This window comes from Crinia signifera, chromosome 1 (genome assembly GCF_055691185.1).
Source record: "Crinia signifera chromosome 1, ASM5569118v1, whole genome shotgun sequence".
NCBI classification, from domain to species: Eukaryota; Metazoa; Chordata; class Amphibia; order Anura; family Myobatrachidae; genus Crinia; species Crinia signifera.
In genome coordinates this window covers 353,031,046-353,058,197 of record NC_139217.1, presented here as the reverse complement: position 1 = coordinate 353,058,197, position 27,152 = coordinate 353,031,046, and the positions used below count along the sequence as shown (strand labels likewise).

Here is a 27,152-nt window from a genome sequence, read left to right as displayed (position 1 = left end):
CATAGGCCCACTAACCGATATCACTGGAAAAAGTTTTACGGAGGATAAGGGAAAAGCAGATGTGTTAAATGAGTTCTTCTCATCAGTGTTTACTAAGGGAGAGCAGACTGTGGAACGCACACGTACAGTACCACAATTGGGATGAACAAGCCGGACCTCAATACTGATTTCTCTACCGAGGAAATAATATTGAGACTCAGCAAAATCAAAACAAATAAATCACCTGGGCCAGATGGGATTCATCCTAGGGTACTAATGGAATTAAGGGAGGAATTAGCTTCCCCTCTACATTATATCTTTGATAATTCACTATCATCAGGAAAGGTACCAAAAGACTGGAGAATAGCAGAGGTAGTGCCATTATTCAAAAAGGAAAAAAGGAGGATCCCGCTAATTACAGACCTTTTAGTTTAACATCAATAGTGGGTAAACTATTTGAAGGATTTTTAAGAGATTGTATCCAGGAATATTTAGACCTTCATAGTTTACTCAGTAAGAAACAGCATGGGTTGGTGAAAAAATGTTCATGCCAAACTAATCTACTTGGTTTCTATGAAGAGGTTAGCAAAAACCTTGATAATGGAAACGCTGTAGATGTGATTTTTCTAGATTTTTCTAAAGCCTTCATCACAGTACCACACAAGAGGTTGATAAATAAAATGGAGGACTTGGGATTAGGGGCAAATATCTGTAGATGGGTGTGGAACTGGCTGTGTAATAAAGAACAAAGAGTGGTTGTGAACAGTGCCGTATCAAATATGATACCAGTACTAAGTGGAATACCTCAGGGTTCGGTTCTAGGGCCCATTTTTTTTAACATTTTGATTAACGGTATTGGGATGGGTTTACTCAGCAATGTATCCATTTTTGCGGACGATACAAAACTGAGCAGAGTTATTAAATCATCAGAAGATGTCACCACACTTCAAAATGATCTTGACAATCTAGATGAGTGGGCAAAAAAGTGGAAGATGAGGTTCAATGTGGACAAATGCAAGGTCATGCACCTTGGGAGACATAACCAGTATGCTAGTTATAAGCTAAGCGGGGAGGAATTGGGTAATTCAGTACTCGAAAAGGAACTAGGAGTCCAAATAGACAACAAACTGTGGTGTAGTGATCAATGTAATATAGCAACAAAAAAGGCCAACAAAATTCTAGCATGTATTAAAAGGGGCATGGAAACTAGGGACTCAAAAGTAATTAAGCCTCTGTACAAATCATTGGTTAGACCGCACCTCGAATACGGAGTACAATTCTGGGCCCCACACTATAAAAAGGACATCATAGAATTAGAAAAAATTCAAAGGCGAGCAACAAAGCTTATTAAGGGAATGGAGAATTTAAGCTATGAGGAAAGATTAAGCAATTTAGGACTATTTACACTACAGAAAAGACGTTTAAGGGGGGATATGCTCAATATGTATAAATATATTAGGGGGCAATATAAGGAACTGTCAAACACCCTTTTTTCTGCTAGAAAGGAATCTAGGACTGGAGGGCACGAGTTTAGATTAGAAGAAAAAAGATTCTGTTCATCTAGAAGAAAAAAAAATCTTTACAGTGAGAGCAGTCAAACTCTGGAGCTCTCTTCCTGGAGAAGTGGTGTCAGCAGACACTATAAATATGTTTAAAATAAGGTTGGATAAACATTTATTGGTTAAAAACATCCATGGGTACGAATAAGTAACAAAATCTGTCTTTAAAATTTCAGAACATACTATACAACAAGGGATAAGCTATTACAATCTAGGTTGAACTAGATGGATGCAAGTCTTTATTCAGCCTTACCTACTATGTAACTATAACTATATAACTATGCGTGACTTGCTGGGGTGTGGTACACATTTACAACATCTGATTCTCATGTTTAAAAGCTTAAAATTATAATTTATTACAATGGTTTACATTGTGTAAGAATAAGGGGTATGTATGCCATTTTTTACAAATCCTTAACTCTATTTGCTTTCTCCTTCCCTCCACGTCAATCTTTTTCTCTGACTGTCTCTCTCTCCTTTCTCTTTTCTGCTGTCTCTCTTCCTCTCTCGTGCCATGCAGCTCACATCATCCTTGCTGTCTAGGAGTTTTGCTGAGAAAGTCAGGAAGAAAATTGATAACTCTGGCAATCACACCCTCAGATTCTATAATGTGTCGGAGATTCATCCAGAGACATTTGGGACCACTCACATCTCTGTCATCAGCCAAGATGGGAACTCTGTGTCTGTCACGAGTTCAGTCAATCAAATGTAAGAGCCTGGCACATTTTTTATGGGGTGGGATGTTTTAGTACTTTTTGTAAAATAATTGTCAATTTCAAAGAGTAAAACACTCTCGTACATTGGACCTAATTCAGGTTTGTACACAAATTCAATTCCAATTGCGATTTTCTAGGCTATGGAGCTGCTAATTTTAGCAAGTGAAGCTGCCGCCCAGGAATGACAAGAGACGCCCATTGGAGCCATCCCAAGTTCAGTGACAGTTGCGTTCACATTTGCAGCCTATACACATGAGGAACGTCATGGCGATGGGTTGGCTTATGGCAATGCAGACTGAACACAGCAATAGCAAAACAGGTGCCATGTTTTTGCATGTGCAAGCTTGCAGCCTTCAGCAGATGCACGCATTGAAAATGGTCAATAACTTCTCCATTAAATCTGCACATGCGCAGTCTGACTATAATTGCTCCATTGCATGATAATTGCGCAATGTGTACACAATGAATTAGGCCCTTTGTGTGATGTTCCTATGGTACTAAAGCCCATAAGAGCCAATGCACTCATTGTATGCATTAAGGCAGTTATTCCCAAACTGTGTGCCTAGGCTTCCTGGGGTGCCTCAGGGCACTTGCAGGGGTGCCTTGGGTTGGTGGACCAGGATCAATTTATATTATTTATGGTCAATGTACCAGGCAAAACCAGTGCTGGTGGCTGCCAATCATAATATATGTGGACAAACAGAAGCAAATCCTGTCCCTCACCAGATAACTGTGACATATAAACACAATGCACTTAATTTAATATTTTTTTTTCTAAATTTCTCAATAAGAAACATTTGGCCTAGGGGTGCCATGAAAACATTTTGATGCTCTAGGGTGCCGTGATTCAAAAAACGTTTGGGAACCACTGCATTAAGGCCTAAATAGGGAGGGATGTAGCACCTCTGTGTTTTGCCCCTTAACACAGAGGCATAAATCCCAGAGGTAATAGAGCTACCTACCTTCGAGCTCCAAGTTCTGAAGGGGCATATGCATGTACAGCACCACCTGTGTGGTTCACAGTGGGATCCAACTGTGACCACTGCTTTTTCAACAGAGCTCTATGGTGTGCCCGCTGCTGCATACTGTAGTTAATTAGCTTTAGTCACGCTAACACCTGCAATAGTGGACAGGACAGCTCCCATCTAAAACTGCTTAGCCTGCGCTGCAGCAAGTGATGGTGTACCTGACGCTGCTGCGGGTCTGTGAGATGGGACCTAATGGTGAATACTGATTCTGCATGCTGCAGGTGGCTGAATCTTATGAGCATGACCCACAGGCCATTGTCACACAGTGGAGCTGCAGCCCTGACAATTCACTGAGGGTTCCAGTCCCTGTAGATTGGCTGAAAGTGCTCAACAGGGGTTTAAAAGAGGAGGAGGCACTTGTGCAGCCTCCGCCGTTTGGGCTCCCTCCTCTCTGCCGGCCGCAAAATTCAGAATCTACTGTGCATGTGCAAAACTCCAGAGATATGGCGCTGTGGACAGTTTTACTGAGATTCTGGCAGTGCTGCTGCCTTCATCGCAGAACTCTGCAGGGTAGGTATCAAAAATATGGGTGCAGTGTGTTGTGTGGGCCTTCTGGGACTCAGTGGCCCATGTGCACAATGCACCTATTTTAAATATGCCACTGGTGCTTCTTATATAAGTTGCTGTCCAACCCCTAGAAGTATGATGGCCGAGCCGGCCAGTGGTAACATAGAGCCGGTGGCAGCAGCAGCAGCAATGTACCAGCATGGGGAGCAGCATCATGGGGAAGGAAAGCTGCTGCAGCAATTCCGGTTGCAGGGGCAGCATCAGGCTGGCCAGCCAGCCAGCTGTGAGTTTCCCTTTGCTTTAACCTGGTGCCCAGTCCCCGCAGAAGGTGGCTTTAGTGTGCTCTTGGCTGACCAGAGGAGGGGTGGTGGTGTATGTATCATGAATGGATGTATATGAAAAAGGAAGTGTATGAATAATAAATGTGAGGCAGTTTATGTATGTACATATATCATACCTCCCAACCATCCCGTTTTTTTCTGTGGGGCCGTCCCAATTTTCGTGGGACAGTCCAATTATTTTGGGGCCGGCAGTGTCCCACGGTTTGGGGGGAGGGGTGGCAGTCGGGAGTCACCCCAGCCTGAAGGGAATAGACGATGTGCGCATGCGCACAGTGTCTATTAAGCAATGCAGAGGGGCAAAAAATGTGGGCGTGGCCAGAGGATGTGGTATCCCCACAAGGCCATGCCCCCTTCCCATGGGCAAAGCCCCCTTTTTGGCCTACGCCGCAGGAGTGTCCCGCTTGCCTGCTATCAGATGTTGGGAGGTATGCATATATAGAGAGCTGCAGAGCTTGAGAAACCTTGATTTACACTGCAAATAAAAATCTATGACTGATTTATACTGTAAATGACTGTTGTGCCAGCCAGTACTGTCATTAACAGTGTAAATCAGCCATAGGTTTTTAGGGCAAATTCTATAGTTGTTGTGGTGGGCAGAAGAAAATCTGTAATATTCTCTGTGACTCCATGTTGACACTTATTGCCCTAGAAGTGCTGCAGTGGCATCAATCTTTGCGGCTCTCACAGGATCTTCTGTTCCCGGCATCCCTGCCTTGGTGACGCCGGCAATCCCGCAGGCACCGCTGCTCCCACAGTTCCCAGGGGAGATCTCATGAGTCCATGATCGGGTGTAATTCCAGCAGATAGGAAGCTCTCTCATACCAGCAAAATCTATTTTGCCGGCACTGCGCCTCTCCCCCAGGACCCAGTGCTCCAGGCTGCAGCCTAATCAGCCTATTGGCTGATCAGGCCCTGGCATGCACTCAACCTTAAATACAAATATATCCAACTGGAGAATTATGCAAATATACATAAAGGGCTTATATAACATTAGAGACGTAAATACATGTTACATTTGGTGTAGCCAGTGGCGGAGCTAGCGTAAGGCAGCCCCCGCTGCCGCTTGGGGGAGCGAGCGGCAGCATGGTCTGTGTGGGCGCCAGGCACCTCCACCTGCCCGGCGCACTGACTATCTGACATGTTACCTCAGTGCTGGCAGAGAGTTGACCGCGGCGCAGGCACGGCCATGGCCATCACTGAAAAAAAAAAAGCCCCTCACTTGCTTGTACACAGAGCCAGCTATTGGCTACTGTGTGTACAGGATGGGTGGGAGGATGGTCTGATTGGCGGGTGGGCTGTTGAATAGTCTGTCGGATGGGCGGGCGGGAGCAGCCTGGGACAGACACGTCGGAGGAGCCAGGGGAAACAGCAATGACGTTTACAGGCTGCTGCTAGCAGCAGCTTCGTAGTACTTGTAGCGTGCCTGGGTGCCCCCCTCCCCCCTCTAAATCCACCCCTCTAAATCCACCCATGCTTTAACATCATTCACCGGGCCTGCTCACGTCGCTGTCCGCAGCCGCGCACACAGACAAGCCGAAACTATGCAGCTTCCTTGTGCTGCTAGCTGGGAAGCAGCCCCATACCGTGACTCCTGCGGAGCCTGAGGTCAGGGCACCCGACCCGGCCTCCTCATGTCCGTGCTGTGCTGACTGTCATTGCACTGCAGCCAGCTGAGCTCATAGCGAAGGCTCCGCCCCCTCCCACGGACCATGGCATGGCACCCTTTGAAAATCTGTGGCGGGTTATTCAGGGGGGGCAGCGTGTAATCTGCCCCTGGTCTAGTGCACCTTTCAGCAGTCTGCGCCAGACGGTCGGAGGGAAAAGACATCTGTGCCTACCAAAGAATTGGGGCCAGTGTGATTGACGAGCTTCTGTCATTGCCACTAAATGACAGGATGGTGAGTACTTGTAACAGGCTGCTGCCATAGATCTGCCTAATTTGTTTTGTATTCATGGGTATAATTATAGTTTCCACTGGCATCACTGCAATGCATTTTTTTATAATAGAGGTGCACCCAACTTTTATGCCAAAATGCACTGATGCTAATATACTATACATTACACTGGCATTTCTGCAGTTGCCTACCCTATGCACTTCGCCCTCTCCCTGTCTTCTGCAGCATTTGCAGGAACATGATTCCTGGGAGGTGGAATGATGAATGGAGACATGAGGGAGAGGGGCTCTAAATTGGCATCATGTGTTTAATGTAAAATGGTATAATGTGTATATGTTACTGTGACGTAACATAAACAAGGTCATCATACTATGACCATTATGTGTACCAGCGTCACTTCTGTGGGCGTTGTGTGTATAAGTGGCACTATTTGCCAGTCTTATGTGTATAAGTGGCAATACTGTGGGTGTCATTTGTATAACCGGCACTACTAAAGACATTTTGTGTATATGTGGCACTATTGGGGGGGTCTTATGTGTATAATTGGCACTACTGCGGGCATTATGTATATAAGTGGCACTACTGATTGGATCTTATGTGTATAACCATCACTACTCTGGGCATTATATGGATAAGCGGAACTATTGGGGGTCTTGTGTATAAGCTGCACTACTGTGGGTGTTATGTGTGCAAGCAGTACTTCACTGTGGTGGGCACTGTAATATCGATGATGTCAGAAGTGTTACATTAAGGAGACTCTGGGTGATTACAAGGGACCAGGACTAAGTGCTGTATTTCCCCCAACATTCTCACACAGCACTGGGGGTGTGTGACACCTTGAATCAGTGTAACCAGTCATCAGCTTGTGTTCCGAGTATCAGGTCTGGGAAGATAGGAACAATCCCTTTATTATTCTGCATGTAGGTGTCATTTTATTTCTCCATGTGCTGCTCCCACCACAGATGCCATTTACCATTCTCCACTACACAATGAATACATCTTAAAATAAATTATCTGCAACCCATACATGTGGCGTAAAGTGTAAGTGGCATATAGTGTAAGTGGCATTACATTGTGTGGTGTAATAGACATAGTGGTGTGCGATATATAGTCAAGGGGTATTAAGGTATGTGGCGTAATGAGTAAAGGGCATTGGAGGGGGGGGGGGGGCGCCAGAAACTATTTTGGCAGGGGGGAGCAAAATTTATAGTTACGCCACTGGGTGTAGCCGTAATTTTATCTTGGCTCATTTAAGATGAGATAGTCTGACTTCTTCTGGTCTTACTGACGGGGGTTTTGTGCACTGTAGATAGAAAAAATTAACACATTAACCAAATAACTTTTCCGTTCAGCCAAGGTTTGGAAAATTGTACATATATGGCTGTGAATGTTATTAATGATGTCACTCTTCAGAAATATGAGAAGTATCTTCTAACGTACTGAAGTCTTCCAGAAGGAATGTTAATTACCTCTCTTTGATGCACATAAATAGACTTATAATAAAGCGCTCTGTTTTGCAGAAGAAGAATTATGTTATGGGGAAAATTAAAATGCCACCAAGGGATTTGGCCAGGGCCTCAGAAAACTATTTGATCATGGGCTCACCCAAGGCTGGTTTTGGGAATAGGATACGGGGGCAGTACTATTTTTCTGGAAAAATAGGTCCAGGAACTCCGGGTCTGGGGGTGGATTAGTTAAATGTATTTATATTTATTTCGAAACTAAGGCTAACACAGGGGAATTTTAAATAAAACTTACCTTATGGAAGGTACATTTTGGCCCAGGACAGATTCTGGAACCCAGTTCCTGATTATGTCATATTTAATTAGAGGTTGGGGAACTGAGTTCCTGCTGGTTCCTGCTGAAAAAAAGCACTGCATGCAGTGGCGTAACTATATAATTTGGGCCCCCCCGCCAAAAAAATTTCGGCGCCCCCGCCTCCATACCTGACAGAGCCGCATCTGCGGTCACTGTCCCGTCCAGTCTCCCGCTGCTCCAGTCTCCGCTGCGCTGCTGCCCGGCCGCATCTGTCTGTGGTCACTGTCCCGTCACTCGCTCCCGGCGCCGGCTCCTGCTGATAATGAAAAGTGACTCTTAGAAAATGGCTGCCAAAACTGTCTGCAATACGGGGGCAGCCATTTTCTAAGTGTAACTTTTCATTATCAGCAGGAGCCGGCGCCGGGAGCGAGTGACGGGACAGTGACCGAAGATGCGGCCGGGCAGCAGCGCAGCGGGTAACTATAGCACCGCAGCCCCCCCGGCGCCCATAGTTACTCTGCGCCTCCCCGCCACGGTGGGGGCTGCGGTGGCTTAGTTACGCCAGTGACTGCATGATGCACTATTGCTGTGTATTTCTGCATGATGCACTATTGCTGTGTATTTCTGCATGATGCACTATTGCTGTGTATTCTGCATGATGCACTATTGCTGTGTATTTCTGTATGATGCACTATTGCTATGTATTTCTGGTTTCCTAGCACGGCGCCCACGATTTTCAGTCGTATGGCATCTTATGCATTGTATTGCATCACATGCCATATAGCCGCATGCGATGCGATGCGATTTAAGCACCCTATACAATTTTTTATTGTATAAGCACCCTAATGGGTGCTTACAATGTTAAATGCACCCCCACACCACCCTCACTATCAACACCAACCCGAAGCGTGGCGCGCGCAGCGAGCACACGAGGGGCGGCGGTACGCGTCCTCCGACCTTTTCATACCCCCACTATCCACATCGGCGTGGAGTTGATTTTATATAGTGTGGCGAGCCCGGAGTGTGGCGAGCGCAGCGAGGGGATGCGTATTACTTTACATGTATTCCGCGTCCCCTCGCAGGGCTCGGCGGCTCGCTGTGCTCGCCACACTATCTGATATCAACTCCACGCCGACGTGGATGGTGGGGGTATGAAAAGGTCGGAGGACGCGTACCGCCGCCCCTTGCGGGCTTGCTGTGCTCGCCACGTTTCGGGTTGGCGTGGGGGTGCTTTTAACATTGTAAGCACCCCTTACGGTGCTTATACAATTAATAATCTTATAGAGGGCCCATTGTAAGCTTGCGAGCAGGGCCATCCTACATTTTGACTGTATGTAAATACCCTGTTTTGTTGTATCACTGTCCCCTATGTAAAGCGCAACGGAATATGCTGCGCTATATAAGAAACTGTTAATAAATAAATAAATAAATAAAACACCTATTAGGGTGCTTATACAATTTTAAATTGTATACCATTGTATATGGCATACAATGGCATACAATGCAATGGTATATGATTTAAAATTGTATAACATCGGCTGCCATCGTGTAACATCGCATTGCATACCATTGTATGGCTTATGGTATACGATGCAATGGGCGCCGTGCTAGGAAACAAGTACCGTATTTCTGTATGATGCATTATTGTTATGTATTTCTGTATGATGCACTAATGTGTTGTCTATTTGCATATGATGCATTTGTGCTGTGCATTGCTGTATGACACACTACTGCTGTGTGTATTTCTCTGGTGCACTAATTCTGTGTGCATTGCTGTATGATGCACTACTGCAGTGTCTATTGCTGTATGATGCACTACTGCTGTGTCTATTGCTGTATACATTGCTGTATGATGCACTATTGCGGTATGCATTGCTGTATGATGCACTATTGTTGTGTACATTGCTTTATGATGCACTATTGCTGTGTGCATTGCTGTATGAGGCATTATTACTGTATGCATTGCTGTATGATGCACTATTGTTGTGTACATTGCTGTATGATGCACTATTGTTGTGTACATTGCTTTATGATGCACTATTGCTGTATGCATTGCTGTATGATGCACTATTGCTGTGTATGGATTCGGTATGAAATACCGACGGTCAAAATACCGACAGCTATTGACCGACGGTCAAAATCCCGACAAGGTCAAAATCCCGACATTTAAATCTGGACAAGTTCAAAATCCCGACAAATAGAATGTAGACCGGTGAAAAAGTCAACATGACTTTCGAGCGACATGGGTTTTTTTCACTGTTTTTTCCCAAAAAAAGTCGACACAGTCGACATGGACACAGTTGGAAGTCAACCGCAGCCGCTCGCTGCGCTTGGCACACTATTTTATTCTCCCACCACGCCCTAGTGGATGGTAGGGCATGAAATATGCGTCGGCACATGACGGGTCAAAAAAGCAGTGAAAAACCCATGGTGACCTCCCAAACTGTCGACCGAAAGTCATGTTGACTTTTTCACCTGTCTACATTCTATATATTGGTATTTTGACCTTGTCGGGATTTGGACACTATTGTGTTGCATTAATCTGAATGCTGCACAGTTGCTATATGTATTGCTGTATGAAGCACTATTCCAGTGTGCATTGCTGTATGACGCACTTCTGATGTAAGCATCGCATCGCTGTATGATGCACTATTGTGTTGCATTAATCTGAATGCTACACAGTTGCTATATGTACTGCTGTATGAAGCGTTGTATGCAAATGTCTGTCATACACTATTACTGTGTTGTATATAAAGCACTACTGTTACTGTATATTGCTGTATGTTCACTCTGTATGAACACAGTATATTTGTATGATGAATTACAATTTAGGTGATTTGTGCTGTATATAAAATTCTTACTGTATGTATTTTATAATGATGCGCTATTGCAATAAGAAATGGTATATGAATCACTATACTGTATGTATGGCAGGATGAAGCAGAAGTGTTAACATCCCCGCAGATGGGATCCTGGCAGTCAGAATACTGACGCCAAGGTAATGTTAATTACAACCAACATAATGGATGAATTCTCGGTTGCTACATGGAGCTGGTTTTATAAGGTAGGAATAGTCAGACCCAATATACAAAAAGAGAAAGTTAGCGGCACTTTTAATGAGAGATTCAATACAGCGGGATTGTTAAAAAAAAAAAAATAACAACATTTAATAACACCATAAAAAGACAACTGTCACAAAGACTGTAGAAGCCAGCTTGTCTGGCTGAAAACAGCATAAACTCACCTGGCTATTGGCAGGAATCCTCAGCTCACACACTTGATCTGGGCCCGGGGGTGCGGCTTATCTTGATTGACGGGTTGGCTGATTTGAATGATGGTTCAGGATAGGCTGGTTGAGGTCAGAGGTGGAGATTTGATGGGGTGATGTTCTTGCTTCCAGAAGATTCTGTCTCTTGCTTCAGGAAACGTTGGAGAGGACTGTTGAGTACAAAGAATTTCTTATATTCAATTGCTATTGACATTCTATATCTTTTCTTCTATATCTTTTCTATATTTTCTTATTCTTTTGCTAGTCTTTAATAAACTTTTCTCCCTCTTCTAATTCCTTTCTGTCCTATCTAATTCCTTTCTGTCCTATCTAAGTTGTTAGGCCTAGAAACAGGCCTCCCGTCCGCGGTGAGGAGAGGGGCTTATCCCCTTCAACAGCCCGCAGGACGGGGGCTGGGGTGGCTGCTGTAGCCCCATTGAGCTCCCTTACTAGGGAGCAAGGTGAAGGAAGCGCTTTGGCAGCACCCTCCGTGCCTGCGTCGCCCGCTCGCACTTCATTAGCGGTCGGCCGGCGGGGAAGGAGAGGGGCAGCTGTTTCGTCCGTCCGCGGTGCTCGCGCGGGTGGACGGCGTTGGGGGACCCCAGCGGGGGTGGTAGCGTCGCCAGCCCGAGTAGCGCGGGCGGGCGGCAGGCAAAGTGGCAGGTCAGGGTATGCCAGAGGCGCGGCGACGGACGCACCGCTCGCCGCGCCGGGTGCAGATAATGAAGCAGCGCAAGCCTCCGGCGGCGGGCGCGTAGTTAGGCCCGCGCCGGAGGCCGCAAAGCATGTAGGGAGTTGTAGTTCGCGCCGGGCAGCCGCCGGGGGTCAGCCTGGCGGTGCTCCGGCGCGCAGGGGAGGTAGGCGGGCTGCTAGGCATAGCAGCCTGCAGAATATTTAATAGAAGTCAAAGTTCGGTCAGGGCTGGTTCTGGACAGAACAGCCCTGGCCAGGCAGTTAATGCTGGGAAAATTGAGGGAGGCCAGGCATTAGCCCAACATGGCAATAGGCAAAAGAGGGGGAGAAATAGAAGGATAGCTCAGGCTGTAGAGGCTGCTGTTGTCAGTGATAATGGCGCACCCAGCAGTCTAAGGAGGAGAGGCCAGGCTAGGCAGGTAGCTGCTGGTGCAGCTTTAAGGTTAGCTGAGGTGGCAGCACCATCTAGTGGTAGGAAGAGGAATGTCATACCTGAGGGACATTTCATTAACAATATGAGGCACAAGCTTACTGAGGCAGAATATGCCATGCTTGTGGCCGCAGTGGGTTTGTGTCATGACTCCAGTGAGGATTCGGATGAATCCTCATCGTCTGGGTCTGATTCGGGGGATGAGGCAGAGAGTGATAGTAATATGGATGTACAGGTTAGTGGGACCATGCATGGTATTCAGAGCGGCCCGGCAATTAGTGGAAGCAAGAGGGGCCATGCGGGCTCGTCGCAAACAGTCCAGGATAGTGGGAGCATTCGCCTTAACGCTAAGGCAAGGCGCCGCGAGCGTAGAAGGCTGGCAGCGGATAGGGCGGCAGAGGTCAGCAGGGCGCCGCCAACGACAGGTTTGCAAACCGGCCGCACTTATGCGGACGCGGTCAGGGGAACTAATCCAGCAGGGAATATGGTGTCGCCGGACGCGTCCGCGTTAACATCTATTTGTGCGGCAGTAGTAGCGACAGTGGCCCCTTTGATTACCGCCGGCCCAGGTGGACAAGGGAGCGCTGCACCAACGGCTACAGTGGCTTCGGTGGCTGACATCATAGCCAGAGCCATAACGCTTAACATTGCTGCGGCTAGGGGCGGAGGAAGGGTTTCCTCACGGGATAGAACATCGCACGGCAATGCGTCTGTTGTTGGGGTTGTTGCTGAACCTCTATCGGCAGGTCAAGGATCGGAACAAGAGGTCATGGAAAGGCAATCGACAAGCCGTGGCAACAATGGGGATGCTAGGCGAGGAGGAACAGCATCTGACACGGGTGAGTCATCAAATGACCCAGTTTGGGCAAGTGAGGATGCTGGGTCTAATGGGGAGGAGTCAGGGAGCTCCTCTTCAGGGGCAGCGGCTAAGCATAAGAGGGCTGACAGGTCTCGTAAGAGGCGGCGCAGACACCGAACTTCTGACTCCTCACTGGCATCAACGTCATCCGAGGGTGGTTCATTCTCGGACGGCGGTGTGCGGCGTCGTAAGACAAAGAGGCGTAGAACTTATCGGCCCCACAGGTCGGGCTCATCAAACGTATCGGTGGAATCAGACACCGTGCAGTGTGCAAACACCGCCGTAAAGCGTGGTTTGCGCCCCAGGGCTAGGGATAGGATTAGGAAGGGCCGATATGTAGATATCTTTGCCTTAACAAGCAAAGATAGGCGGGCCCTCCTGGCGGCTAAAAAAGAAAAAGGACCCTCTAGTGAGGATGCCTTTCGTACTTATAATAACTGGGTGAGAGGCATACTTATTTTTGCGGCCTGTTATTTAGAAACGCATCCAGATGAATATGTGAACCTGGTGAGATACCAGTTTCTTATTCATAAACTCTACACCTCTTACGTCGGTCCTGGTTGGCGGATCTATGACGAAGAGTTTAGGAGGAAGCAGCTCGGCCGGGAGGTGTATGATTTTGGTAAAAAAGACGTACAGTTATATGGCGAAGTTGCCGAATCAGCTACACCTATTAGGGCTGCTGAGAATAGGGGGTGGGTAAGACAGTATGGGAGTTGGCCTTACAATAACATTAATAAGGGAGGTAATACTAGGCCTGGCCATGGTAAGTGCTACTCATTTAATAATGGGCAGTGCAGCCTGGAAAACCGGTGTCGTTTTCGGCACCTTTGTCTCAGATGCGGAGGTCCACACGCAATCAAGGATTGCACAAAACCACCAACTGGCCCAGAATGTTGAAGCCGAGGTAAAACCAGGTCGCATGGCAGGCCCGTTTTAAACACCACCAGTTGAGGGACTAATTTTGTCCCCTATTGGGGTGGTTCCCAAAAAAGTTAAAGGGAAGTTCAGGCTGATTCAGCATCTTTATTGTCCTAGAGGGTCGTCTGTCAATGACGCCATCAATGACGATTTGTGCACAGTTAATTATTGTTTATTTGAGGAGGCTATAGACATCATTAGGAAAATTGGTCCTGGTGCCCTCAAGTGCAAATTGGATGTTTAATCAGCTTTTAGACTATTACCTTTGCATAAGAACGCATTTCAGTACATGGGATTTAAATTGAATGGGGGTTTTTACATAGATAAATGTTTGCCCATGGGTTGCTCCATTTCATGTGCTTATTTTGAGCGCTTTAGCACATTTTTTCAGTGGTGCCTGCAGGAAGTGTCGGGAGTTGACAGCATTACTCATTATTTGGATCACTTTCTTTTAGTGGGTCCTCCAAATTCTGACCTGTGCCTTAGGTTACTAGAAGCAGCGCTTGATTTATTTAGAGATTTCGGGGTTCCCCGTGGCAGGGGAAAAAACCGAGGGACCTACTACTGATTTGGTGTACCTCGGAATTGAAATTGATTCTGAGCTAGGTCTGTGTCTGTGTCTGTCTGTGTGCGAGCGACCGTCGGGATTCGCAAACCCCACCATTTTCTACGTCTATCTTCAGAAATGAAGAGGGATCTGAAAGTGTGGGAAATGTTTCTGGATAATTTCAACGGCATATGCATATGGCAAGCTCCAGCCGTTGCAGATGCGGAGTTGGAATTATATACAGATGCTGCAGGATCTTCCGGATTCGGCGCATTTTATGCGGGACGTTTGGTGCGGAGAGGCTTGGCCCGAATCTTGGGCACGAGACGGCATGACCAAGAATAGGCTATTATTGGAAATATTTCCAATAATGGTCGCCTTAGAGCTCTGGGGCGCAGAATTGGGAAACAGGGAGGTTGTTTTTTGGTGTGATAACTTAGGGGTGGTCCAATCCATTACACAACTAAGGTCAACCTCTCTCCCAGTTTTGCGTATTTTAGCACGGATGGTGATGATGTGCTTGGCGAACAACATTACGTTGCGAGCCAAGCACGTCCCAGGCGTACTTAATGAAGTAGCGGATGCATTGTCCCGTTTCGAATGGGGAAGATTCAGGCAACTGGTGCCGTTAGCCCAGAAGTATGGTGAACCATGTCCATCTTTTTTATGGCAGGTGCCTCTGGAGGGGTAGAGGAGCTGGCCCTGCGGTCGATAGCGCCAGCTACATTTAGAGCTTATATGGCCTCATGGGAGCGCTGGAGCGAGTTCATGCTTGAACAGGGTGGCACAGGTAAGAGCGCTAAGCGTCTTATTAATGCCTATGTATGGAACCCGTACACGGAGGGTAAGTCCAGAAGTTTTGTTGGACGCTCTCTGGCAGGCATATCATTCTTTTTGCATCTTGGTGGGAAGAGAGACATCACCAAGTCTTTCTTGCTTTCCAGGATGCTAAAGGGATGGACCAGAGCCAGGCCGGTTTTGCCCGACAGGCGACGGGCGATTGATGCCGGCCTGTTGCGTCGAATCTCGAGGTCCCTAAGAGTAATTTGCTCAAACGATTACGAGGTTCGACTTTTCAGGCTGGCCTTTGCCATGGCTTTCTATGGGGCGTTCAGAGTAGGCGAATTGGTGTCCGCAACCAGGGCATCTCCCTCGCCTATGCTGTTCGGCCACGCGACGTGCACCACGACGGTTTATGGTGCAAGATTCAGCGCTCAAAGACCGATGTAGTGGGCAGGGGGCAGTGGGTCCATTTGGGTCGGAGTGGCGACCGCCGGATCTGTCCGGTGGCGGCGCCTCTGGCTTACGTGGAGTTGCGGCCCCAATTGCCCGGGGCCTGGCTGATGCACATCGACGGGTCCCCCCTTACTAACTACCAGTTCAGGTCGGTTTTCAGGCGCTGTATATTGCATCAGGGTCTTTCTCCAGCCGAATTTGGGACACACTCTTCCCGTATCGGCGCCACTTCGGCAGCCGCTGCGGCGGGTTGGTCTCAGGTCGACATACGAGCACTCGGAAGATGGCGGTCTGGTGCATTTAAGCGATACATCAGGCCGACATAGTCCAGTGAGCCCATTTGAGGAGTAGCCGCTCGCCCAAACACGCTTTAGTGTTTGAGGGGCCTTGAGGAATTTTTTGTGTTATCACCAGTCTTAAATTAGGCTCTAGCCAACTGGTGGAAGATTTGTGTTTTTTGCCTCAAGTCAAATCGGGTGACCCACCCCCCCCCCCCTCCCACTATAGAATAAGGAACAACAGGTAGGGATTATACATAATTCAAGTGGGTCAAATAATCAAATTAGTCTTAAATAGATCACCTAAATCACATTCCTATTAGTTATCAACATTTTAATATAGAACTGCAAAATCACCTTTAAGGGAATCTCACGGGCCCCCCTTTAAAATTTTGCCAGATGTTTGCCATTATTTCAAATTTTCCAACGGTATATATCATTTCAACTTACAGGTCAACGCTTGGACACCAATATGATTTGGATGGTGGGACATTCCTTTATTTATTGGTTGTCCTTGTCCCAGGTAACCACGGATACGGAACGTTTCCCTGAGACGCGATTTATCCGTTGGCTGGGGCGTAGAGGTATGAGGTGGTCCGCGTTGAGGGGTCTCTTGGATGAGTCAGTTAGGGCGTTTGGATACCCAATTTTGTCATCATCCACTTGGGGGGCAACGACCTCACGCATAATTCCGGTCGCAATATTCGATTTGAGCTTAGGAATTTATTGCGGGACCTGATCAGAGAATGGAGATTTTGCCGTTTCTTCTGGTCAGAGATTATACCTAGGAGGGTTTGGAGAGATGCACTCAATCCGGGCGCCATTGATTTGGTACGTAGGCGGATCAATTCCGTAGTCGGCAGGGCTATAGTAACGGAGGGCGGAGTGGTCGTCAGGCATGAGGCCATATCCTTTAGAAACGAGACCCTGTACAGGCCGGATGGGGTGCACCTCTCTTTAGTCGGGATGTTTTTTCAGACTTTAATAGACGCATTGAGAAGTTTAGAGTTTTAGTTGAGGGATTATTTGGAATTAGGTTGGTGGCGGGTCAGTTCAAGTTGAACTGATATGGCGGAAAGAACGGCAGTTAAATTAGAGCTGTATTTACACTTAGCTGGTGGTTGATGTCGAGATGTGGGCATCACCGATCCAGGTGGGCCCGCAGCTGGACCTTAACGATCATCTACTTCGGATAGCGAAAATTCTTGCGGACATTTGTAGTTTAGGGCAGGTGGCCCAATTTTTTGATGACTCGGGCAGAGTGGTGAGCTCTGCCTTAGATATATTTGCGAGGGCAGGGGCAGAAGCAGAAGGTCAACCCCCTGACCCTAAGGGCAATTGGCCCCCTTTTGAAAAGTCCGCTTCATAATTGAGCCGTTGTCTTGGACGCTGGCAGTTGGCCGGTCCTTGGCAATTAAGGGCAGGTGGCCCTTAGATCCGGAGTTTGTTATTTTTATTACTTTGTTATTTTCCAGCAATGTTATTTATTCTTGCATGCCGTTCTTTGCCCGCCACCTTAGTTAGAGCAGGGACATAAATTTTAGTTAGATTCAAATAGGCCGCCCCTGCTCAAAATAAATAAGCCGTCCCCTTTAAGCCCATTCAGTTGTACGCGTCTTTATTTCTTAGATAAGTGGTGTGAGTGTGGATGAATGCCTATGTCTGTGTGGAGTTTAAGACTGTAGAAGCCAGCTTGTCTGGCTGAAAACAGCATAAACTCACCTGGCTATTGGCAGGAATCCTCAGCTCACACACTTGATCTGGGCCCGGGGGTGCGGCTTATCTTGATTGACGGGTTGGCTGATTTGAATGATGGTTCAGGATAGGCTGGTTGAGGTCAGAGGTGGAGATTTGATGGGGTGATGTTCTTGCTTCCAGAAGATTCTGTCTCTTGCTTCAGGAAACGTTGCCCTCCCGCCCGCCCCATTTATTAGTTAGAATTAGTTTTTTGAGAAGTCATTTGCATTTTAGTCGTTTAGTTGTTGTCGGCTTATTTTGTCTTGGCGGAAAGAACGGCAGTTAAATTAGAGCTGTATTTACACTTAGCTGGTGGTTGATGTCGAGATGTGGGCATCACCGATCCAGGTGGGCCCGCAGCTGGACCTTAACGATCATCTACTTCGGATAGCGAAAATTCTTGCGGACATTTGTAGTTTAGGGCAGGTGGCCCAATTTTTTGATGACTCGGGCAGAGTGGTGAGCTCTGCCTTAGATATATTTGCGAGGGCAGGGGCAGAAGCAGAAGGTCAACCCCCTGACCCTAAGGGCAATTGGCCCCCTTTTGAAAAGTCCGCTTCATAATTGAGCCGTTGTCTTGGACGCTGGCAGTTGGCCGGTCCTTGGCAATTAAGGGCAGGTGGCCCTTAGATCCGGAGTTTGTTATTTTTATTACTTTGTTATTTTCCAGCAATGTTATTTATTCTTGCATGCCGTTCTTTGCCCGCCACCTTAGTTAGAGCAGGGACATAAATTTTAGTTAGATTCAAATAGGCCGCCCCTGCTCAAAATAAATAAGCCGTCCCCTTTAAGCCCATTCAGTTGTACGCGTCTTTATTTCTTAGATAAGTGGTGTGAGTGTGGATGAATGCCTATGTCTGTGTGGAGTTTAAAGAAAGCACAGCAGATAGCTGGATTGGACTTTAGATAATGAAGCTGTAAACTTGTTCTTATAAGGTAACTGGACTGGACTTGAGGTGGATGGAGATGGCACACTCCTTCAGTATTGGGGTATATGTCATGCACAATAATTAGCTTTTTGAAAGAAAGAGAGAAGGTATGTCCTTGTGGGGTGCACCTATGAGGTCCTTAAATAAAGTAAAATTTAACTTTTATTAATTAGTAACTAAAACTAAGCGAAATATGACAAACACACATGTAACATTGAACACTGAAAAGTGAATACAAGGGGAAGGATAGGTGTGTTTATTAAAATCGGTGGCCTGCTCAAATCGCACTGTTATTGTTACACAGGTTCGTCTTGGGTTCGAACCTGGGTTCCTCTATATTTGAACTCACCACCTGTTAACAGGTGCCAACCGACACATTACATGTCGACAGTGACAGTCAACACCTGACCAGATACCTCACTGTATCAATAAATAAGAACAAAATCAAGTGTTCTTATCTACAATCTAAATTCTTTTATATCTGGATACACCACCCACTAACAGGGGTTGGTCGACACACAGTGTGTCGACTGTGACAGTCAACATCAGAACAGTTATTTCATGTATTAATAACTGTGGGAACTTACTGTATGATACTATTTTGACATCATTTCACGACACTAAGTCGACTTAAGAACTGTCCTAACCACCAACTTATTGATTTATCACGGTTTTCCTATGGGAATTATGACCACATTGCAATATTGATGATTAATGTGTGACAATTTTTGTTTCATTTACTGCAAGTCCATTGACATAATTTCTTTTGAGAACAAATAAAGAGACACGGTACGAATTTATTTCAAGGAGCACACACATACGTGAATTTTGAGACAAATTTATTATACAAACGTATCTGAAACCTAAGACGAACCTGTGTAACAATAACAGTGCGATTTGAGCAGGCCACCGATTTTAATAAACACACCTATCCTTCCCCTTGTATTCACTTTTCAGTGTTCAATGTTACATGTGTGTTTGTCATATTTCGCTTAGTTTTAGTTACTAATTAATAAAAGTTAAATTTTACTTTATTTAAGGACCTCATAGGTGCACCCCACAAGGACATACCTTCTCTCTTTCTTTCAAAAAGCTTACTATTTTTGTGTCCAGAGGTCGCACACCTCCCGCAGTAAACCATTATATTGTAGGCTTATGCCAATTGGTTATATTTAGGGGGGTCCTATTTTCCTCATCAAGTTAATGAGGATCCTGTGCGGATGACCACCCCTTCTTTCTGTTGCTCATGCACAATAATTACCAACTGACCGGCACAGGGAAGTCCACAAAATAACTGGTAAGCTGGGAAGGTCCCCTCTCTCTCTCTCTATTTTTTTTTTAACAATCCCTCAGTATTAAATCTCTCATTTAACATGCTGCTACCTTTCCCTTTATGTAGTTAGGGATACCGACGCCAGCATCCCATCTAGCAGCCACAAGTCTGGCGCCGGAATCCCAACATTGATGAGGATCCTGACATCCTGAACGTAAGTATGTGGGCAGGTCAATGTTAGGAGCAAGGGGCATACTTACAGTTAAGGTGTTGGGGGCAGGGAGGTTAGGGGGTCATGTTTAGGCTGCAGAGTAGGAAGTTTATGGTAAGGTACTAGTATGGAAAGTTAGAGTTAGTCAATGAGAAGATAGGGTTATAAGAAGGGGAGGGGAAAGGTAAGTATACTTATGGGTCCCTGTTGGGATTCAAAGGCGTAACTACCATAGGTGCAAGGGGTGCAGCTGCTATGGGGCCCAGAGCCAAAGGGGGCCCATCTTTACTGTCTAATTAATAGGTTTTACATACATTTATCACCATCCGTTGCTAATTAGGGGGCCCTTACAAACTTTTGCTATGGGGCCTACAAATATCTAATTACGCCTCTGTCGGGATTCTTTACATTGGGATGCTGGCGTCAGTATTCTGACTTCCGACACCCCCACTGCCAGCCATCCGTATGTATTCTGTAAGCGATTCTGCATTGAGTACTATTGTTGTATGCAGGGCTATTTTTCAGCAGGCTCCAGCAGGAACTGAGGCCCTTTTTATAGTTCAGTGAGGCAGGTGTTACTTGTGCAGAGATAATTAGATTTGGGTAGGGTTTTACACCTGCCTCACCTGCAGTGCACATGGTTTTGTCCATCTAATGCTGTGTACACACGGGGGAGATATATTGCTAGCAATATATTGCTTGCAATATATTGCTGAGCAATATATTGCTCAGTGTCTCTTTTTCAACAAGCGACCAGAGATGGTCGCTGTTGAAAACAACCCTCTGCTGGGGGTGCCGCAGAGGTAATTAGCTGGTCGCAGGAGCAAGCTCCTGCGACCAGCGATTACAATGGGGCAGAAAACGGGAGCGCGCACCCGGAGATTTATCGCCGGGGCACACTCCCAATCACACTCCCAATCCTCCTATCCTGCCTCCGTTCCCCTCCGTTCCTACTTATCCTATTGTATTTCGTTCATCCACCCACCTATTTTTAGTATGTTAACTCTTATGAGCAGGGCCCTCCTTCCTCACGTACTCACCCTACCTCATTACCTCACCTGTGCTCCTGTCCTGTTATTCCCTTCCTCTACTTCATCTTCAGTCTCCTTGACAATTTTGACACCTACTTCTGAACTGATGCTGATTTTAGTTCTACCAGCTATACCCCTATTTATACTGTATCTTTCAACACACCCTGTACGTTACCTTGTAATTTGTTTTTTTTTGTTTGCTATGTACGGCGCCTTATAAATAAACGTACTACTACTACTACTACTACTGGCAATATGGTCGCCTGCGACCATATTCCCAGCGATTATAGCACCTATCTCCCCCGTGTGTACACAGCATAAGAAATATTTTGTCAGAATGAGTGAACTAGAATAATGGCCTCAGTTCCTGCTGGAGCCTGCTGAAAAATAGCCCTGGTTGTATGTATGTTGAGATGAAGCACTACTACAATAGGTAATGTATTTATCACTGTATGTATTTCATGATGAAGCACAATAGTTATGTATGAAGCACTGTTGCTCTTTTATCCCTTCCCTAGATTTGGCTCAATGATTTACTCCCCAAGCACAGGGATCATATTTAATAACCAGCTAGCTGATTTCTGCATTGGCAATTCTATAAGTTCCATCAAGGAAGGTGAGACATTCTTAGTCATAGTCTTGTTTATTGTTCCTTTTACTTCTGTTGGCTTTATATCTATGTTTGGGTGTTTTCAGAACAGGATAATTATAGTGTTTCTAATACAGCAGCTACCCGAGTGCTGTATCTAAGGCCCCCTACACTTGTCCAACTTATTGTCCAACAAGTTGGACCTGATTGACTCGAAATTTATCCTATGTGCAGGAGGATCAATCTCTTGCAATCTCTTGGTTAGACCCAATTGCACGGGTTTGTGCATTGGGTCCTACACATCAGGCACATAAGATTTTGCTAGATAAATTGACCCAATCCATGTGAATTGGGTCAAATCTGACAAAATCTCACAAGTGTAAGGGGCTAACTCCTTGATGACTAACTTGACACTCCAGCTGTTGTTGAACTACACATCTCAGCATGCTCTGCATCAGATTTAGTATGGCCAAATAGCAAAACTGAAGCAGAGAATGCTGGGATGTGTAGTTCAACAACAGCTGGATTGTCAAGGCTAGCCATCAAGGATCTAACTAGTACTTTATGTAAGTGTTGCTCGGTGTATCTTTCCCTAGTATGAATAGGAAGCGGGGTGCAGCATCAGTCTCTCACAATTAGGGCCTTATTCTGCTTGGTGCGGTAATTTCCGAATTCTTTCAGAGGGCACTTTTTAGCCGTCTGCACATGCGTAGGCAACGCTATGCGCATGTGCCACGCATGGTCTCCATACTCGTTCTCACTATTACCGTACAGAAATGTCCACCGAATTGACTCTGGAAATATGGGCGTTTTTGGGCGCCATTCAGACTTACACAAGGGCGTGGTTTCAAAGTGGGAAAAACTGGGCGTAAATATCGGCGTACACGAGGGAGTGCACAAACTCTGGTAGGCATGCATTCGGATAGCACACCGACTGCAAACGAACCAACACGCATGAAATATGCGGTCTTCATAAGCAAGTTTCACTTTGCGGAGAGGACTTGTTCATGTGCTAGGCATTCGGTTCGCCCAATTAGTAAGCCCGCACCTGAAGCACTGTCAGCTGAACACAATACAATCCACTCCTCTACTCATTACTCATTATTTACACTCTTTTCATTGCTTCAATTGGAAGCATTGCTGCCTAAAGGGACCATTACTTAAAGGGTAACAATGATTGAATAGCACTTCACATGATGTAAGGGTTAATGTAAAGTGGTAGTAATGTGTTTAAGTATCAAATAGGATTTAATTGATTACAATTACAAACAATCCATTTTTTATGAGGTAGCCTTATTGCATAAGTGTGTCATGTGACAGATTTATGAGTTCAGATAATAGTCGTGAGTTTTGCGGAAATACACCGCATTGGTGCGTACGGCCAGCTTCCCGTCCGTTCTGACGCTTGAGGGCCGTGCAGAATCTTTGTGTGGCCACCGCACATGCACGGTTTGGATGTTGTCCGAAAACACACCCTCTTCTTAGAAAGCGAGTCCGTCCGAATGCGGAGGACCTGTGGGCGTTTGTTCTTGCAATGTCCGCACAGCGTGGCATGCGGTCCGCTCCGAAAGAATTCGGAAAGTTACACACCAACCAGAATAACCTCCTTAGTTATTTAAAGAACTTTTATGTCCCTTTAATTGAATAGTCATATCTTTATCCAAATAAATATACCAGGATATGTGGTTACTATACTTTTTTAAAATATATATATTTTTTTGTATCCTATTGCATTGGACAAGTAAAAAATAAGATATATGAAAATTTTTTTACTGCGTAGGCTAATGTAGTGGTTGAACCTTGGTCCTCAAGTACCCCCAATGGTAGATGGTTTCCATGTATCCACACAGAATCACAAGTAAAATAATTATTTCCACCTGTGGATCTTTTAAAATGTGTCAGTCAGTAATGAGTGCACCTGTTGGGTGACCTAGAAAATGGGAACTGTTGGGGTACTTGAGGAGATTGAGTACCACTGGGCTAATGGGACATACATCTATGGCTCAATTCCCTGACGTCTATCCACTGATTCACTCCGATGATCAGTGATTTGTCAGGGGGATCAGCAAAGTATTTGACACACCAATTCGGCAAAGCAAGGATTTCCGACATGTTGGATTTTGCAGATCTTCCAGCAAAGAATCGTGAGCACCACGATTTGGCCAATATACTTCTGCATTTACAATTACCACTATGAGGATCAATTTGTGTTTAATTGTGGAACTTTAATTTCAGTACAAGCTCGACCTGTGGTAGCCACCTCCAATCCTCGAGAGCTATCAACAGTAAATGTTTTCCAGATCTCCTCACAGAGGGCCAGATGTATTAAGCTTCAAAAGTAATAAAACTGAGAGTGATAAACAACCAGCCAATCAGCTCCTACCTGTCATGTCACAGGCTGGGTTTGAAAAATAACAGGGAGGGGTTGATTGGCTGCCTGTTTATCACTCTCACTTTTTGAAGCTTGATACACCTGGCCCCATATCACAAGTGAAGTAATTAGCTCCACCTGTGGATCATTTATAATGTGTCAATCATTAATGAGTGCACCTGTGCAGCCACTAGGTGCTCTGGAAAATGTGAACTGTTGGTATCTCTCGAGGACTGGAGTTGGCTATCACTGAGCTAGTCTATATACAGGTGATGTAGAAAGCAATCAGATACTTCATATGCGGAATCATTCGGGACACAGAGCACTCTTTTAGCGAAATGGACACGGATCATACGGAACTAATCTGTCTCATTGGAGTGCTGTGAGCATGTAGCCCAACTTCCCTGCGAGTTTGGAGTGTGTGGGTGGAGATGGATGGTTACTGTATATTAGATCTACAATGTTTTGGTCTACAGTCAAAAGGTCAACATTGTCAAAAGGTCGACATGGTCAAAATTTCAACAGTCATAAGATCGACATGTTCAAAAGGTTGACATTCAAAAGGTCGACATGGAAAAGGTTGACATGGCTTTTTCTTTTTTGTTTCTAAGTCAACATTGGGATGGACATCATATAAGTGTACTGCTGCGTTTGCCATGCTTTGGGCATGGTGCTTGGCTGCGCTCTGGAACACTATTATGATCTAGCCCACATGGATGGTAAAGTATGAACAAGTCTTAAAAAACTCAGGTCGACCTTTCTCATGTAGACCTTTTCCACGTCGATCTTTTGATATTTTGACTGTTGTCCTTCTGACCATGTTGATCTTTTGACCATGTCGACCTTTTGACTTTTGACCAATAGTTGTCAACCTAGACACTGTAGACCTAATGGCTGCATACCGGGATGGATAGCATGGGGTCCACAGCCATAGGGAGAGGCAGAAGCAGCTGTGCAGTGTACTCTGGAATCTGACTGGCCAGCTTGAATAATTATCTGTGTGTACTTACTGTATGTTGGAAACATTGCTTTCTGTGTTCCTCTCCATAAGAAGGAGCGCATATTGTTCGGAGCTACTTTAGCAGTTTATAATTGTGATTTATAGTGTACAACTTTTGAGAATAGTATTATAATTCTGATGTAAGTACACTCATTCCTGGTATTACAGGACAGCAGCCACCCTCATCCATGACACCATCCATTCTTCTGTCCAATGATAAGAAGTCTCAACTGGTAATAGGTGGTGCTGGTGGCACGAGGATCATTAGTGCCACCACTCAGGTATGTGTTTTATGCTATATCGCAGCTATGCTGTCAGCAGTCACAATACCTGTACTGGCATCCCAACTAGCGCCAGGAGATCAGTGATCAGTACAGAAATGCCAACATCGATAAGGATGCCAACCGTGGTATTTGGGTAGCATTAGATTAAGTTTTGGAACTAGTGTGGGTTTAGGCCAGGGCTGGGCAATTGCGTCCCTCCAGATGTTAAGGAACTACACATCCCAGGATGCTTTGCATTAGTTTTGCTATGTGGCCACTGGCCATGCTGAAACTGATGCAAGGCATGCTGGGATGTGTAGTTCCTCAACATCTGGAGGGCCGCAATTGCCCAGCCCTGGTTTGGGCTGTGGGGCGTGGTCATGTTAGGGTTAGCCTGCATGGAGGGAGGAGGGAGGGTTAGGGTAACCACTTAGATGGGGGGGTGCTGGCATTGGTCTTCTGACTGCTGGCATCACCAACGCTGGTCACCAGTATGTATACCGTCACAGCTAGGTTTCGAGGAAATAGGTTTATGCTATATCACAGGAAGGCTTCCAGCAAATGTGTTTATTCTTTATTGTAGTTAGGCTTCCAGCAAAATAATAATCCTGTGCAGAGCCTGGTTGTCACATTGCAGCATCACTATATCATCAGCTGTTTGTGCTACTGTCTTGTGTTTTCTTGTTGCTGAAAATCATAGTGCTGCTGCCAACATATTATATATGGTGCGCCATCTAGTGTACATATCCTATATTACTGATCAATTGAGATTCCTAACCTGCAGCAATGCCCAAACAATTGGAAACGTACTATTTATGGCTGGTATCCAGTTGCAACCAATAATTTACCACACAGCAAAAATCACACTAAAATAGCCCAATAGTATTATCAGATTATCCAATTATTGCCCGTATTTATTGTGAAATGGATAGATCTAAACTGCACAAAATCATTCACATACACAATTAAAGTGGCAATACCACAATTATAACAACTTTGAGAGTAAACTCACATACATGTTCCGTGTACTAGCACGGCACCCATCGCATCGCAGACCATAAGGCATGCGATGGTATGCGATGCGATGGCAGCCAATGTTATACAATTTTAAATTGTATACCATCGAATTATATGGCATTGTATGCCATTGTATCGCATATACAATGGTATGCGATTTAAAATTGTATAAGCACCCTAATGGGGGCTTACAATGTTAAATGCACCCCCATGCCACCCCCACTATGAACGTGACGAGCGCAGCGAGCCCGCGAGGGGCGGCGGTACGTGTCCTACGACCTTTTCATACCCCCACTATCCACGTCGGCGTGGAGTTGATTTTATGTAGTGTGGCGAGCGCAGCGAGCCACCGAGCCCGAAACTTGGCGAGCACAGCGACGTGGAATACATGTAAAGTAATACGCTGCGCTCGCCGCGCTTCGGGCTCGGTGGCTCGCCACACTATATAAGATCAACTCTACGCCGACGTAGATAGTGGAGGTATGAAAAGGTCATAGGACGCGTACCGCCGCCCCTCGCGGGCTCGCTGCGCTCACCACGCTTTGGGTTCACGTTCATAGTGGGGGTGGCGTGGGGGTGCATTTAACATTGTAAGCACCCATTAGGGGGCTTATACAATTTTGCATCACAGTGCATCGGGTGTATGGCATATTCTCATATATTGCAATCACCTGGAGAAGGAATTAGATAGCATATCACCATTAGGTTTGATCTCA

The 27,152-nt window shown here is 45.9% G+C and overlaps 1 protein-coding gene across 2 annotated transcripts in view; it reads left to right on the top strand.

The window, feature by feature from the left end:
- The window catches only part of GGT5 (gamma-glutamyltransferase 5), an 83,699-nt gene that overhangs the window by 44,098 nt on the left and 12,449 nt on the right, over window positions 1-27,152 (top strand). For both annotated transcript variants that reach the window (XM_083148209.1, XM_083148218.1), the window contains 3 exons: window positions 2,059-2,246; window positions 21,715-21,812; window positions 25,325-25,437. In XM_083148209.1, the coding sequence (XP_083004335.1) occupies window positions 2,059-2,246; window positions 21,715-21,812; window positions 25,325-25,437 (399 nt within the window). The remainder of the gene's footprint in view (window positions 1-2,058; window positions 2,247-21,714; window positions 21,813-25,324; window positions 25,438-27,152) is intronic.